Source organism: Delphinus delphis, chromosome 13 (assembly GCF_949987515.2).
Source record: "Delphinus delphis chromosome 13, mDelDel1.2, whole genome shotgun sequence".
Lineage (NCBI taxonomy): Eukaryota > Metazoa > Chordata > Mammalia > Artiodactyla > Delphinidae > Delphinus > Delphinus delphis.
This window is the reverse complement of record NC_082695.1, coordinates 14,921,826-14,938,388: the sequence shown is the minus strand read 5'-3', so window position 1 is coordinate 14,938,388 and position 16,563 is coordinate 14,921,826. Positions and strand designations below refer to the sequence as shown.

At 49.2% G+C, this 16,563-nt stretch overlaps 1 protein-coding gene across 1 annotated transcript; it reads right to left on the bottom strand.

Moving 5' to 3' along the window:
* Positions 1 to 466: 466 nt before the first annotated feature.
* Positions 467 to 9,998, bottom strand: CFAP73 (cilia and flagella associated protein 73). Its single transcript, XM_060029387.1, has 7 exons — positions 9,943 to 9,998; positions 8,274 to 8,382; positions 7,254 to 7,358; positions 6,734 to 6,934; positions 5,994 to 6,215; positions 5,552 to 5,710; positions 467 to 815 (listed from the first exon to the last, which is right to left on the bottom strand). The coding sequence occupies exons 1-7, from the start codon at positions 9,996 to 9,998 to the stop codon at positions 738 to 740; spliced, it is 930 nt and encodes a 309-aa protein (XP_059885370.1). The 3' UTR covers positions 467 to 737.
* Positions 9,999 to 16,563: the final 6,565 nt, after the last annotated feature.

The window sequence follows — 16,563 nt, the reverse complement described above, 5'->3', positions numbered from 1 at the left end:
CAAGCGCCCCAGGATTGGGTGTCTGCCGCGTGACCCTCTTGCTGGTCCTCCTTTATTTTCCTTTACTTACCAAACACTCATCTAAAATTTACCGGAAATTATGCACCAGGCCCCATTCCAAGCATCTGACAAACATCAGCTTGTTTAAATACCCCCAACTGGGGACCTCCCTGGTGGCGCAGTGGTTAAGAATCCGCCTGCCAATGCAGGGGACATGGGTTTGATCCCTGGTCCAGGAAGATCCCACATGCCGCAGAGCAACTGAGCCTGTGTGCCACAGCTACTGAGCCTGGGCTCTAGAGCCCGTGAGACACAACTACTGAAGCTCGTGCACCTAGAGCCCGTGCTCCACAACAAGAGAAGCCACTGCAATGAGAAGCCTGCATACCGCAATGAAGAGTAGCCCCTGCTCGCCACAACTAGAGAAAGCCTGTGCAGCAACAAAGACCCAATGCAGCCAGAAATAAATAAGTAAATAAATTTATTAAGAGGAAAAAAATCCCCCATCTGCCCTGGGTGGGAGGACCAGGTCCCAGGTCCCATGGTGGATGTGGGATTGGTGCCCTCCATGTAGCCCACATTCATTTAGTATTTGCTGTGTGCTCCTCATGCCCACCCCACTGCAATCTGAGCGGGCACAGCCCTCCTGTCTTTCTGGTGAGAGCCACCCAGCCTGTACCCCGCAGGAATTGTGTACCTCCTGGGGGCCCCTCCCCCACTGCTCACCTGGGTCAGGGTCAGGAGACGGGGACGGCGGGCTTGGCCTGATGGAGGCTGGCCAGCATGGCGGAGAGGTCCAGGATGAAGAGCTTCACCTGGGGGTTCCAACACAGCCAGAGTCAAATCCCAGCCTCTTGAGTGTCCAGTACCCACCCCCCCCCAAAACCCCAGAGGCTGCAAAGCAGGGGTGGGGGATAGAGACCCTTATTAGACAGCAATGATGGTGGTTCCCTGGGGCAGTGAACCTGGCCTAAACCATTCTGGTTTTTTTGTTTTTTTGTTTTTGTTTTTTTTGGCGGTACGTGGGCCTCTCACTGTTGTGGCCTCTCCTGTCGCGGAGCACAGGCTCCGGACGCGCAGGCTCAGTGGCCATGGCTCATGGGCCCAGCCTCTCCACGGCATGTGGGATCTTCCTGGACCGGGGCACGAACCCGTGTCCCCTGCATCGGCAGGCGGACTCCCAACCACTGCGCCACCAGGGAAGCCCCCATTCTGGGTTTTTGAAGCCTCAGTCCAAGCTTCCCAAACAGTTGATTCGCGGGCACCTTCAGTTTTCTAGATGGCTATCACCTGCATTATAGTTGAATTAGTATTTTCACTTGCATCAATTTTTATTCCTTTTAATTGGATTAGTCGTGTTCACTGGTATATGACCTACTCTTATCTTCTCCATGGGGCACCCTCCTTTATTTTAATTAACCTATTTATTGGTACAAACTTAGTGAACACCCACGGATCCACTGCCAAGACCTAGAACTTGATGCAAACTTATCCTTGGGCTCTTCCTTCACATTTGTCACTGACATAAACATCTGACAAGGAAATTCTATCTCTACCAAAAGTGGAAAGAGATTAAATTACTCCTTGCCGTAAGTAAGGGGTAACTGGAAAAATAACACAATGAAAATGAAGCCTGGTTACTCAATTCTGGCAGCTACCATTACCCACACAGGGTGTGAGCCCCCAGGCCCTGGAGACCAGGGAGTATTATGAGGCTAAAGGCATAGTTGCTGCCCCCCCCCGCCGCCATTGAACCTTTCTCCTTGGTAAGATCAGATGGTTGGTTCAAAAAGCACTGGCTTTCCATCACTCTGATACCAAAACCAGAAAAAGATATCACAAAAAAAATTATAGACCAATATCACTGATGAACACAGACGCAAAAATCCTGAACAAAATACTAGCAAACAGAATCCAACAGCACATTGAAAGGATCATACACCATGATCAAGAGGGATTTATCCCAGGGATGCAAGGATTCTTCAATATACACCAATCAATGTGATACACCACATTAACAAATTAAGGAATAAAAACCAAATGATCCTCTCAATAGACACAGAAAAAGCTTTTGACAAAATTCAACACCCATTTATGATAAAAACTCTCCAGAAAGTGGGCATAGAGGGAACCTACCTCAACATAATGAAGGCCATATATGACAAACCCACAGCAAGCATCGTACTCAATGGTGAAAAAGCATTTCCACTAAGATCAGGAACAAGACAAGGCTGTCCACTCTCACCACTCTTATTCAACATAGTTTTTGAAGTCCTATTCACAGCAATCAGAGAAGAAAAAGAAATAAAAGGAATACAAATTGGGAAAGAAGAAGTAAAACTGTCAGTTTGCCGATGACATGTTACTATACATAGAAAATCCTAAAGATGCCACCAGAAAACTACTAGAGCTAATCAATGAATTTGGTAAGGTTGCAGAACACAAAATTAATGCACAGAAATCTCTGGCATTCCCATACACCAACAACGAAAAATCAGAAAGAAGTTAAGGAAACATTCCCATTTACCATTGCAACAAAAAGAATAAAATACCTAGGAATAAACCTGCCGAAGGAGGTGAAAGACTTGTACTCAGAAAACTATAAAACACTGATGAAAGAAATCAAAGATGATATAAACAGATGGAGAAATACACCATGTTCTTGGATTGGAAGAATCAATATTGTGAAAATGGCTATACTGCCCAAAGCAATCTACAGATTCAATGCAATCCCTAGCAAACTACCAATGACATCCTTCACAGAATTAGAACAAAAAATTTTACAATTCGTGTGGAAACACAAAAGACCCCGAATAGCCAAAGCACTCTTGGGAAAGGAAAATGGAGTTGGAGGAATCAGGCTCCCCAACTTCAAACTATACCACAAAGCTACAGTAATCAAGACAGTATGGTACTGGCACAAAAACAGAAATATAGATCAATGGTACAGGATAGAACGCCCAGAGATAAATCCACGCACATATGGCCACCTAATTTATGACAAATTACAAGAACATACAGTGGAGAAAAGACAGCTTCTTTGATAAGTGGTGCTGGGAAAACTTGGACAGCTACATGTAAAAGAATGAAATTAGAACACTACCTAACACCATAAACAAAAATAAACTCCAAATGGATTAGAGACTTAAATGTAAGACCAGACACTATAAAACTCTTAGAGGAAAACATAGGAAAAACACTCTTTGACATAAACCGCAGCAAGATCTTTTTGACCCACCTCCTAGAGTAACGGAAATAAAAACAAAAATAAACAAATGGGACTTAATTAAACTTAAGAGCTTTTGCACAGCAAAGGAAACCATAAACAAGACAAAAAGACAATCCTCAGAATGGGAGAAAATATTTGCAAATGAAACAATAGACAAAGGATTAATCTCCAAAATATACAAACAACATATGGAGCTCAATATCAAAAACACAAACAATCCAGTTAAAAAATGGGCAGAAGACCTGAATAGACATTTCACCAAGGAAGACATACATGAAAAGATGCTCAGCATCACTAATTATTAGAGAAATGCAAATCAAAACTACAATGAGATACCCCCTCATGCCAGTCAGAATAGCCATTATCAAAAAATCTAGAAACAATAAATGCTGGAGGGCTTCCCAGGTGGCGCAGTGGTTGAGAGTCCGCCTGCCGATGCAGGGGACATGGGTTCATGACCCGGTCCGGGAAGATCCCACATGCCGTGGAGCGGCTGGGCCTGTGAGCCATGGCTGCTGAACCTGCGCGTCCGGAGCCTGTGCTCCGCAACGGGAGAGGCCACAACAGTGAGAGGCCCGCGTACCGGTAAAATAAAAAAAAAAAAAAAAAAAAAAAAAAAGCTGGAAAGGGTGTGGTGAAAAGGGAACCCTCCTGCACTGTTGGTGGGAATGTAAATTGATACAGCCACTATGGAAAACAGTATGGAGGTTCCTTAAAAAACTAAAAATAGAACTACCATATGACCCAGCAATCCCACTACTGGGCATATACCCTGAGAAAACCATAATTCAAAAAGAGTCATGTACCAAAATGTTCACTGCAGCACTATTTACAATAGCCAGGACATGGAACCAACCTAAATGTCCATCAACAGATGAATGGATAAAGAAGATGTGGCACATACATACAATGGAATATTACTCAGCCATAAAAAAAAACGAAATTGAGTTATTTGTAGTGAGGTGGATGGACCTAGAGTCTGTCATACAGAGTGAAGTAAGTCAGAAAAAGAAATGCCATATGCTAATGGATATATATGGAATCTAAAAAAAAAAAAAATGGTACTGATGAACCTAGTTGCAAGGCAGGAATAAAGAGGTAGACATAGAAAGTGAACTTGAGGACATGGGGTGGGAGGGCGAAGCTGGGACGAAGTGAGAGTAGCATCGACATATACACACTATGGAATGTAAAATAGTTGGCTGGTGGGAAGCAGCAGCATAGCACAGGGAAATCGGTGCTTTGCGATGACGTAGAGGGTGGGATAGGGAGGATGGGAGGGAGGCTCAAGAGGGAGGGGATGTGGGGACATGTGTATGCATATGGCTGATTCGCTTTGTTGTGCAACAGAAACTAACACAGTATTGCAATTATACTCCAATTATGCTCCAATAAAGCAATTATACTCCAATAAAGATTATACTCCAATAAAGCAATTACACTCCATAAAGCTCTATTAAAATATAAGATAAAAAGGACTGGCTTTTGCCTGTTGCTTCATATCAAGCCTCTGTCCCTCCTAGACTCGTCTTTTGTACCTTGGGGTACCCGGGCAACACTTGAGAGAACAGTGGTGTACATACGAATCCACCCGACTCAGGATGTGGCACAAAGGTAGGCTCTGGGGACCCAGTTCTTGGCATTTGGTTGGAATTCTGGCTGCAGGACAGGAGTGGGATGGGATGGGTTAAAGGCAGGGGTGTTTCCTCCACTTCTCAAAGGGGCCATGCTTTGGGAACCCACTAGAATCAACAGAAGTGTCCAAAGTCAGAAACCCCCTGCCTCTGTTGTAAACCATGTCACATGTTCTACCACCTTGCAAACCCGAGTGAATAGAAAAGCCGGGCGTACTTGGTACACAATGACATTTGTAATGCCATCGTACAGAAAGAAAAACCACTGTACAACGCTGCCCTCACGCTTCCCAGGGAAGCCAAGGCCTGACTGTGTGGGAGCCAGAGGGTCAGGGACTAATTAAAGGTGAGTCTCCACCTCCTGGTTTCTTATCGATGGCACGTTTGTGCTTTTGATCCTGAGACAGAAGAACTCTTGGCATAACTGTATTGTACCCATCAGTATATACCCCGGCCTCCTGCACAGTGAGGGCACTGAGACCCAGAGGAGATCTTCTGACCTCATAGCAGGTGACCAGCAGAGCCGAGACCAACCCAGGGCTCCCGGGCAGGGGCCCGGGCGGCCACGGAGCTAGGAGACTGGGCTTTGATCGCAGAGGGTCATGCTTAACCCAGAGAAGGCGGGATTTCAGACACCATGATGTTCCCAACCCTTAGGGGGCTGGAGGTGACATAAAGAGATCCTCACCTGCTCCAGCTGCCCCTCGGTGTCCTCGATGTCCAGGGCAGGTGGCCGCCTCTGGTGCTGGCACACTAGCTGGAACAGGTTGAGTGCGGCCATCCTGGTGCGTCCCAGGAGCAGGGTCTTCTCAGCCGCGGTGTTCTGGATCTGAATACACTTGGATTCCTGGAGAACACCGCCCCCTTCCCCATTAAGGTGTGAGCTGGCCTGAGGAGGGCTGGGACCACATTCGCGTCCACTTCCCACCAGTCATAGATGCCCCTAGGTGCTATCAGGGAGAGGAGTGCTGGACTCGGGTGTCAAGTTCTCATAGGAAGGGCCTCCTGCGCCCTAAAGTGCTTTCCGATGCCTGAAACCTGCCCATGAGCGTAGCGTTGCCCCATATGGCACTCCTCCCGGCGGTGGGAGGCTGGGGTCCCGGGCGCCCAACTCCTCCCGGCGGCGGTACCCAGTGCAGCGTGCGCTCCCGCGCCGCCTCCAGTTGCTCCAGCAGTTGCGCTCGCCGCTGGCCCTGCCGCAGCAGCTCGTCCTGCCAGGTGTCCCGCAGCCGCCGCAGCCGCGCGCGCGCCTCCTCCAGCTCCGCGAGCCTCTGGCGCTCCGTGAGCCTCAGCGCCGCCTGCGTGTCGGCCAGGCCGTCGAAGCGCGCCACCAGCTCGGGGACCTCTTGGAACTGGGATGGGGTCGGGAGGGGGACTCACCGGGACTGCAGCCCCCCTGCCCTTCCTCGCCCTACCACCCCCCGCGCCTCCTCAACCCAACTGTGAAATAGGGGCATCACACAGCCCCTGCCCCAGAAGTGTGATTACTCCGGCCCCACCCCACCTCCACCATCAAACCTAGCTAAGCTTCACTGCCTGTGATTAATACTAAGTCACTGTTTCATTCAACTAATACTGAGTGTTTGGATTCCCCCTCCCCCCACCTGCCTGTGTGTCCTTGAGTAAGTTATCTTTCTGAGCCTCAGTTGCCCATCTGTAAAATGGGGTTGGCAATAACAAGACTCACTTCACTGGACCTTGGAAAGAATTCAAGAACAAAGCGTGTTCCTGACATACAGTTAGTGCTCAATAAGTGGTGACTCCTGGCATACAGTCAGCGCTCCAGTAGTGCACACTTCCAAAGCCGTCCCTGAGGCTGCCTGGGGCTGCACGTGGCGCTGAACACCAAAACCTCCTGCAGGGCGCTCACCTCGGGCAGCTGCTCCAGTACTTGCCCCAGCAGGCGCGCGCAAGGCTCGAGGCGCCAAAGCAGGCGCTGCAGCCGCGCGCGCTCCCGCTGCAGCTCCTCCAGCTGAGCCCGAAGCCGCAGCGCCTCCGCCTCCCGGCGGCCCGCCAGTTGCCGCTCCTCCGCCGCCCTCCGCAGTGCGCGGCTGCGCCGGGCCTCCGCATCCTGGGAAGGAGGGATGGAGAGGAGGCGACGACCCCCAGGACTTGGGAGTCTGCGGAGCTTGCCGCATCCACTCCACCCCAACATTCGCACGCTGAGTCACGGGTTGCAAATAGATGGCCCACGGGCCAAATCCAGCCAGAATCTCTGATTTTGGTCCCACTCCTCTCCCACGCTTTTTAAAATGCTTCAGGCAGTAGTGTGTATTTCCCACCACTCCCTTTTGTATTGGTAAGCCCACTTTTTAAGTTTATGTCTGGCTCCTTTAGGATTGTGACTTTGTGACCCTCTGCCCTGCCTCCCCCCAGCAGGCTCCACCTACCTGCAAAAATTTTTCAAAGCGGACAAAGGACCCCTTTAACTCCTGCTCTTTCTGTTCCAATTGTTCCCACCGCTGTTTCAGGGATGCCTGTATAGTCTGGAACACCTGGGGGGTAAGGAGTGGGTGTCTGTGTTTGTTTGGGGTTTCAAGTCATCCAGCGCTTTCACGCTCACACTTAACCTCGCTCACCTTTTGCCCTTAATCTTTTCTTTTCTTTTTTTTTTTTTGCTGCGCCTTGCGGCATGTAGCATCTTAGTTCCCATGCCCCCTGCAGTGGAAGCGCGGAGTCCTAACCACTGGACCACCAGGGAAGTCCCTTTTGCCCTTAATCTTGTCACTGCACCCTTGCTCAAATCCACCCGTGGCTCTCACCACCCACGATGAAGCCCAAATTCCCTCCTGTAGCCCCTGCGTGTCAGCATCCCTGCTCTTCCTTGGGGCCTCATCTTACCCTCTCTCCTCTGACACTGTCTTCTAGCCTCTTACCCACCTGTGTTTTGTCCTTGCCTTCCTGTCTTTGTATATGTTGCTCCCTCTGCCTGTTTCTCCCTCCTCACCCTGTCCCCCTTTGCTGGATAAGCCGACTTGCCCTTCAGCATTCCCTAAGACATCACTTCCTCCAGGAAGTCCTCCATGACCACCCCTGTGTAGAGATAGGGGCTTTCTCTGGGCTCCCACAGCCCCTGCTCAGTGCTTCCCCCCTCACAGCCATCACCACCTGGACACTTGTCTGTCCCCTTCTCTAAGCTGTGAGCCCATGAGGGCAGGGACTGTGGTGAGACCTCTAGATCCCAGCGCAGTGCCCTGCATGCAGTAGCTGCTCAACGCACATTTATTTGCACAAACCACTGATCTCATTTGATCCCCCATTTGACAGACGAGGAAACCAAGGCTCAGGACGGTGATTTGTCTCAGACCTTGTAGGAATAAGTTGGCTCCATCACTTTCCCATCTTTTTCTTCCCATCTTTTTTTAACTTTTTGTCCCCAAAAGTTTCAGGGACTGCATTGAGTGGCTCACCTCCTTCTGGGCCTGAAGGCCCTGGTCCGCATCCACCAGTTCCTGCCTCTTCTCCAAGAGACGCAGCAGTGGCGGTGGGACGTGGTCCACATTCTGCCCCTGGATCTTCCTGGAGGGGCTCGAGGAAGAGGTGAGGGTGAAGGAGGCAAGAGTCAGGGCCCCCAAACTCCCCACTGGTGCCTGACATACCCCAACTAGCTACCTCCTGGCTGTTGAATTTTTCATTCATTCAACAAATTGTCCCGAGCACCTACTCTGTACCAGGCACTGTTCTGGGCACTGGGGATGCAGCCCTGATCAAGACAGACAGATCCCTGCCCTCCAGGAGCTGCCGTCCTGCTGGGGACCACAGAAAAAAAGCTAGCAAATAATAATAAATAATGCTAGGACATGGCAGGTGCTAAGATGAAAAATTCAGCAGACTGAAGGGACTCTCTCAATAGGAAGATAGAAAAGTCTCTGTGGGGGGGACATCTGAGCAGAAGCTTGAAGGGGAAGAGGGAGGGAGCCATGAGGATACCGCAGGGAACAGATTCTAGGCCGAGGGAATGGCCTATGACAAACCCCGAGGGAAGGACCTTGGTGTGTAGAAGGAGCTGCCAGGAGGCCAGTGCAGTTGGAGGGGAGGAAGGAGCAGAGAGACGGGAACTGAGATCAGGGAAGTTGTGAGGGTGACTGCGGTGGGCCGTGATGAGGGGGTACTTTGGCCTTGACTCTGAGTGAGGTGGGAGGCCTGGGAGGGTTTGGAGCAGAGGAGGGAATCCCCTCTGGCTCCTGTGGGGAGCAAGAACAACAGGAGGGGCAGGGCAGCTGCAGGGGGGACGAGGGACGGGTCACAAGATAATGCGGAGAGGATGGGGCTCTGATCTGGGTGGGTGCAGTAGAGAGGTAAGGAGGGGGCGGTTCTGGATACCACTGGAGAGCAGAGCTGATGGGGTGACGAGAGGGGGAGAAAGGAGTCGAAGGGGAACCTAGATGCTGGAAGGTTGTTGCTGATAGCGGGCTGAGTGGGAAGCAGGGAGATCAGCTCTTCGCTAAGGCCAAGTTGAGACTGAGCTGCCTATTGACCTCTGCGGGAAGGATCCAGGGGGAGGCTGGGATCTGGAGCCAGGCTCACAGGGGAGAGGAGGGGCTGGACACAGCTCCGCAGGGTCGGCCCTGTAGGGAGCAGAAGGGATGCACTGCCATTCCACTAGGCAAGGCTCTCCCAGCTCTGGTCCAGGGGAAACCCTCCCATTTTACTGATTCTGAGACTGAAGATGGGACCCCCGGCCACACTGCTGAAACAAGGCAGGCACCGGACAAGCTTCCTCCACTCTTCCTTTAAAATGCAGTTTGCAGTGAGAGTGGGCAAGAGCTCGAAGAGTAATTCCTTCCCACCTTGGATCAAATGATATATAATCTCAGCTGGATATCAACTAGGGATGGGGATCGAGAACAGGTTAGAGACCTGGGCCTTTGACCCAGCTCTGCCCTAACTACCCGTGAGACCTTGAGGAAATTGCCATTTCCTTCGGAGCTTCAGTTTCTTCCTCTATGAAGTGGGGGCAATAATCCCCCACCAAGAACTGCCCGAGGAAGCCAGAACCCAGGGGCAGGGGGAAGGGAGGGATCTTCCCACCTGCTCCTGCCCTCCTTTCAGCCCCCCCTGCCACCCCACGCCACTCACGTAGACAGTTTCTCTTGCAAGGCCAGTCGGAAGTATTTCTCCCAGGGCACTGCCATTCTCCTGGCAATTGCCCCAGGCTTGCTTTCTTTCTGGAGTTTGCACTAGCCTAGAGGAGGCCCTGGAGGGTTCTGATGGAGGGTTTACACGCTCAGTATTCCCGGAAGGCAGCCACCCAGCCAGCCTCGGTCGCCCGGGCAACCAACGACACAACATTCCATTGCCTGCCTGAGGCCTGGAGAATCCACCCGGAGAGGGAGAGAGAGGGGGCTGCAGGGAGGGGAGCATCTTCTGCCCGGTCTGGAGGAGGCTTGAACTCCCAATCTAAATTGGGGTGCAGTGAACAGGACGTGGGTCTCTTGGCCAATAATTTGCCCCTCGGTGCCCCATGTCTGGTCAAACCTCTTCCTGGATGGGTGGGATGGGGCCTCACTAATGTGGCTGTGTGCTCAGATGTCTGTTCAAATGAGTAATTATTGGACACCCACTGTTTGCCAGGTCCTTGGGGGGCAGGCATTCACTCCCTGGCAAGGTGCTGAGGTCCTACTATGTTCCAGCCCTTTGATGGTCCACTCCCATTGCTGGCTACCCTAGCCTTGTCTCACGGAGCCCCCAGCCTGGTTAGGGAGATAGAGCAGAGGGGCCATCAGCACTACCCTGTGGAAACCAGCTTGGAGGGACCCAGAATCTGCATTTGGAGGATGGGGGGTAGGGGAGGAGGTGACATAGCTTGCGCAATTACAGTGGGTCAGACACTGTCCTGAGTACTCTACTTACGGTATCTAATTTAATCTTTAAAACAGCACTGCCGGGAGTGGTAATAGAGAAAAGTACCCAGAGTAATATTACAAATACTCATGCGTCCGCCAACTGGAAATAACAAACACGAGCGTCTTGTCCTCTTTGCTTCCAAGCGTCTTATTTTTCCTTTTTAAATAATTTGTTTTTTCATGTAAGGAAATGTATTTTCTTTTTGTAGAGTAACACTATTTAAAAAAACTTTTTATTGAGGTATAATTGATTTATACTGTTGTGTTAATTTTTCTGCACGGCAAAGTGATTCAGTTATATATGATTCAGTTGTACATATATATGTATACTTTTTCATACTCTTTTCCATTATGGTTTATCACAGGATATTGAATATAGTTCCCTGTGGTAGGGGAACAAAGTAGGACTTTGTTGTTTATCCATTCTATATATAATTGTTTGCATCTGCTAATCCCAAACTTCCAATCCATCCCTCCCCTACCCCCCTCCCCTTTGGCAACCATAAGTCTGTTCTCTATATCTGTGGGTCTGTTTCTGTTTCTTGGATAAGTTCATTTGTGTCATATTTTAGATTCCACATATATGTGATATCATATGGTATTTGTCTTTCCCTTTCTGACTTATTTCACTTAGTGTGATAATCTCTACGTTCATCCGTGTTGCTGCAAATGGCATTATTTCATTCTTTTTTATGGCTGAGTAGTATTCCACTGTATATATGTACACCACATCTTCTTTATCCATTCATCTGCTGATGAACATTTAGGTTGTTTCCATGTCTTGACTATTGTAAATAGTGCTGCTATGAACACTGGAGTGCATGTATTTTTCAAATTAGAGTTTTGTCCGGATATATGCCCAGGAGTAGAATTGCTGGATCATTTGGTAACTCTATTTTTAGTTTTTTGAGGTCTCTCCATACTGTTTTCCATAGTGACTGCACCAATTTACGTTCCTACCAACAGGGTAGGAGGGTTTCCTCTTCTCCAGACCCTCTCCAGCGTTTGTTTCGGTTTTTTCCATAAATTTTATTTATTTATTTATTTATTTTTGGCTGCATTGGGTCTTCATTGCTGCATGCGGCCTTTCTCTAGTTGCAGCGAGCAGGGATACTCTTCATTGTGGCGCACGGGCTTCTCATTGCGGTGGCTTCTCTTGTTGCAGAGCATGGGCTCTAGGCATGCAAGCTTCAGTAGTTGTGGCACTCTGGCTCAGTAGTTGTGGTGTGCGGGCTTAGTTGCTCCGCAGCATGTGGGATCTTCCCAGACCAGGGCTCGAACACGTCCTCTGCATTGGCAGGTGGATTCTTAACCACTGTGCCACCAGGGAAGCCCCAGCTTTTTTATTTACAGATAATTGTAGATTCCTGTGCAGTTTAAGAAATAAAAAGAGAGATTCCATACTGCTTCACCCAGTTTCCCCCAGTGGTGACATCTTGCACAGCAACGGTCCAGATCACAACAAGGATATTGACATTGATACAATCCCCCCACCTTATTCAAAATGCTTAGTTTTATAATCACTCATGTGTGTGTGTATTTAGTTCTATGCAATTTTTACAATTTTATTTATTTATTTGGCCATATAGCCGGCTTATGGGATCTTAGTTCCCTGACAAGGGATCAAACCTGGGCCCCTGGCAGTGGAAGACCGGAGTCCTAACCACTGGACCGCCAGGGAATTCCCTCATTCTATGCAGTTTTATCACATGTCCATTCCTATGACTGCCACAGTCCAGATACAGAGCATTCATCACGAGGATGCTTCAAGCTAACCTTATATAGCCACACCCATCCCCTCCCTCCTGCCTTCCTAATACCTGGCAACCATTCATCTGTTCTCCATCTGTATTACTTTGTCATGTCAGGGGTGTTGTATAGTAATTGGAATCATATACTATGTAACCTTCTGAGATGGGCTTTTTTCAACTTAGCATCATTCTCTCTCTTTTTTTAATGGATGAAGAAATTTTATTTTTTAAAAAATATTTATTTATTTATTACGGCTGCGCCGGGTCTTCACTGTGGCACGTGGAATCTTCACTGCAGCACGTGGAATCTTCACTGCAGCATGTGGGACCTTTTAGTTGTGGCATGTGGACTCGTAGTTGCGGCATGCATGTGGGATCTAGTTCCTCGACCAGGGAATGAACCTGGAGCCCTTGCATTGGGGGGCATGGAGTCACCCACTGGACCACCAGGGAAGTCCCTCAACATCATTCTCTTGAGATCCATGCTGGTTGTTACAGGTGTTTGTTTTTTTGATTGCTGAGTAGCATTCCATGGGATGGATATGCCTCAGTTTGTTTAATCACTCATGTTGGAGGGTATTTGGGTTGTTTCCTATCTTTGGCTATTATGAATACGGCCACTGTGAAGATTCCTGTCCTGGTTTTTGAGTGAACGTAAGTTTTCATTTCTCTGGTATAGAAGCCCAAGGGCACAATTGCTGGGTCATATGGTAAGTGCCTGTTTAGGGTTTTTGCTTTTGTTTTAAATTAAGAAACTGCCGTATTCTTTTCCAGAATGGCTGTCCCATTTTATATTCCCACTAGCAATGTATAAGTGATCCAGTTTTTTCCTACATCCTCGCTGCCATCACTATTTTTTGTTTTAGCCATTCTGATCGGTGTGGAGCGATATCTTTGTGGTCTTACGTTGCATCTCTCTACTGGCTAATGATGATGAACATATTTTTATGTGCTTATTTGCCATCTGTATATCCTCTTCAGCAAAATATCTGTTCGAGTCTGTTGCCTATGTTCTAACTGGATTTTTTTTAACTGTTGAGTTTTGAGACTTCTCTGAGTATTCTAGATACGGGTCTGGATGTTCCAGATAGCCCTCTGTTGGATATTTTCTCCCAGTCTGTAGCTTCTCTTTTTATTCTCTTCACATGGTCTTTTGCAAAGTTTGAAATTGTGATGAGATCCAACTTGCCACTTTTTCCTTTGTGGATTGTGCTTTTGGTGTCAAGTCTAAGGTGGGTTTTGAACTCAGTCCATCTGGGTGTGGAGTCCACCCTCTTAGCCACAACACTCCACATAGAGTTGAGCCCTTTTTGGATCTTGTCCTCCTTAGACCCATTCCCTTCCTTCCATCCCTAGAGAATACCATCATCTTGAAGCTGGTGTGAATCTTCCCTTCTTAATTTCTCTTCTTTTGGAGGTGGTTTTTTTAACAGTGTTTATTGAGCACCTTCTATGTGCCAGGCACTGTGTGAGGATACAGCAGTGGATAAGACAAAACCTGTCTTCATGGGTCTTAGAGGCTAATGGGGATGCCAGATGAATCAAATCGCCCTGCAAATATGTCATTAGATGCTGACAGGATTGCCAGGGGAGGTGCAGAAGTGCAAGGAGGGAGTCAGGGAGGCCTGCTTGAGGAAGTGACATGTAAACCCTGAAGGGTGAGGAGGGGTGAGTAGAGGAGAGGAGGGGTATTCCAAGTATTGGGAACAGCATGTGCAAAGGCCCTGAGGCAAGAGGATATGGCCCCTCCTAGAAGAGAACAAAGGTCTGTAGGCTGGTGTGCAGAATTCTAGGATGAGGGTGCAGGTCAGGACTGCACAGGGCCAAGGAAGGGCAATACCTGGGCTAGAAGTGACAAACAGGAGATGGAGGTTCAGGGGGGATAAGTGACTCCTCCGAGAGCACACAGGCTGAGAGGTGCTGGGCCCTGGAGTGTGTTTATATAGAGATAACCCATCCCTGCTTTGGAACTGCTCATGGCTTGGAGGAGGTGAGGTCCCTACACACTTGTCTTCAGAGGCTGGAGCTGTGGCTTCAGCTCTGCGGCCAGTGGATCTACCTCCCCACCCCAGGCCACAGCATTCCTCTCTGTTAAATGGGGCATTGCTTCCAAACGCTTCCTTCCGGGGCTCCCCTGCCAAGCTGCTGAGGCAGGCCTCCCCCCTGTCTCTGTCTCCATGTCCTGGGGGATGGGGTGGGCGGAGCTGCTGAGTGACAGCAAGACACAACTTCTCAGCTGGCCTTGCCCTTGGCCACAAAGCCACAAGCTCTGGAAATATCCACTCTCCCCGCCCCCGCATTCCCCCAACCCCCAGTCTCACGCTTGGGCAGCTTCCCCCTTCCTACTTCTCCATTCCAAAGCGGGGGCAGGGGAGGGCACTTTGTGGAGTAGGGCTGAGGAAGGAGGAAGCCGGGGTGCAGCCTGCAGACGCACACCTCGTCTTCAGGCTGTGGGAGGAGGGGACTTACAGGCCCTGCTTCCTGGCAGCCAGCCCGCAAGAGGGGCTTTGGAAATCCTGCCCACTCCTCCCACTGCCGCCTCCTGTCCCACGTGGCTTCCTGCCTGGAATCGTGCCTGGCACTCACCAACGAGGCTTTGTGTTCCCGAGATAAAGAACACGCTCCTCACCCCCAAACTGGTCCCGGGTTGGTCTGTCTTGTCCCGATCTTGGTGGCCTCAGAAGGGATGGTGCCACTTCCCAGCAGGGGAAACCGACGTCTAGAGATGCACAGGTCTGCGGAGCCAGAGGAGGGGTCTGTCTCCCGCTTTGGGGGTGAAGGTGTAGCGAAGAGGTGGTGAGTTGGCAGTGTTAGGGCGCCGTGGGGAGAAAGGAAGTAAAAAGGAATATGACCATTGCCACAAGGAGAGAGGCCAGATTCCAGCCCTCGAGGGGAATTGGATACTATGCAACCCAGAGAGTGTCTTTTGAGTCCTTCTTATGTGCCAACTGGTGTGGGAGGCACTGCATGAATCAGTCATTGTCCCTGACATTTAGGAGATAAGACAAGCATGTAAATCCCCACAAAACAAGAGAACAAGAGACCAAGGTCACAGAGAGGTGCCAACAGGCAGGCAGTGGGGGGCGGTCATCACTGCCTTCCCTGCCACCTTCCAGGCTTCCCGGAGGCTGTGAGCAGAGCTACAAAGCAAGGGCAGCGGGGCTTTCAGAGACCAGAGGAAGTATGAATTATTTTCTGATTATAATTTCTGATTAAAAAGAAGCACATGCCATTATGTCAGAGAAAGCCCTCCAGTTCTGTGCTTGCTATATTGTCTACATATCACTTCGTACTGCCCACTGAGAGTCTGTTCCTAGCTGCCCATTACTTTTGTCTGTATCACCCTCCTGAGAGCCCATGAGAGCAGGGCTGGGCTGTGTGTACCTCATTGTATCCCCACTGCCTAGTACATAGTAGGTGCTCAATACACATCTGTTAAATAAGAAGAGAATTTCATATATAATATGTAAACATTTTATATATATGAAAGGAATAATACAAGAAAAGAATTTTATATGTATATATAATACTTTATGGCATCAGTATCATGCCTATATAAGGTTGTATATACTGTGTTTTTCCCACGACTTGCATTTCTTTTTGGCTGCACCACTCTGCTAGTGGGATCTGAGTTCCCAGACCAGGGATCAAACCCATGCCCTTGGCAGTGAAAGCACGGAGTCCTAACCACTGAACCACCAGGGAATTCCCTATGACGTGCTTTTTTTTTTTTTTTTAAAGCACTTTTCCTGTTATTAAATAGTGTTCAAGAACATAATGCCATTTGCAGCTATATATAGCTGGGACTTCCCTGGTGGTCTAAGACTCTGTGCTCCCAATGCAGAGGGCCCGGGTTCGATGCCCGGTCAGGGAACTAGATCCTGCATGCCGCAACTAAAGATCCTGCATGCCGCAACGAAGATCCCACGTGCCACAAGTAAGACCTGGCGCAGCCAAATAAATAAACAAATATTGAAAACAACCCACACAGCTATCTAGTGTTCCATGGCACTGCTCTTACATTATCTGCACTTTATTTCACCCCACCCGTCCTAATTTTTATTTAATTGTATCTGTGGGACTTAAACCAGGAAATAGATAGA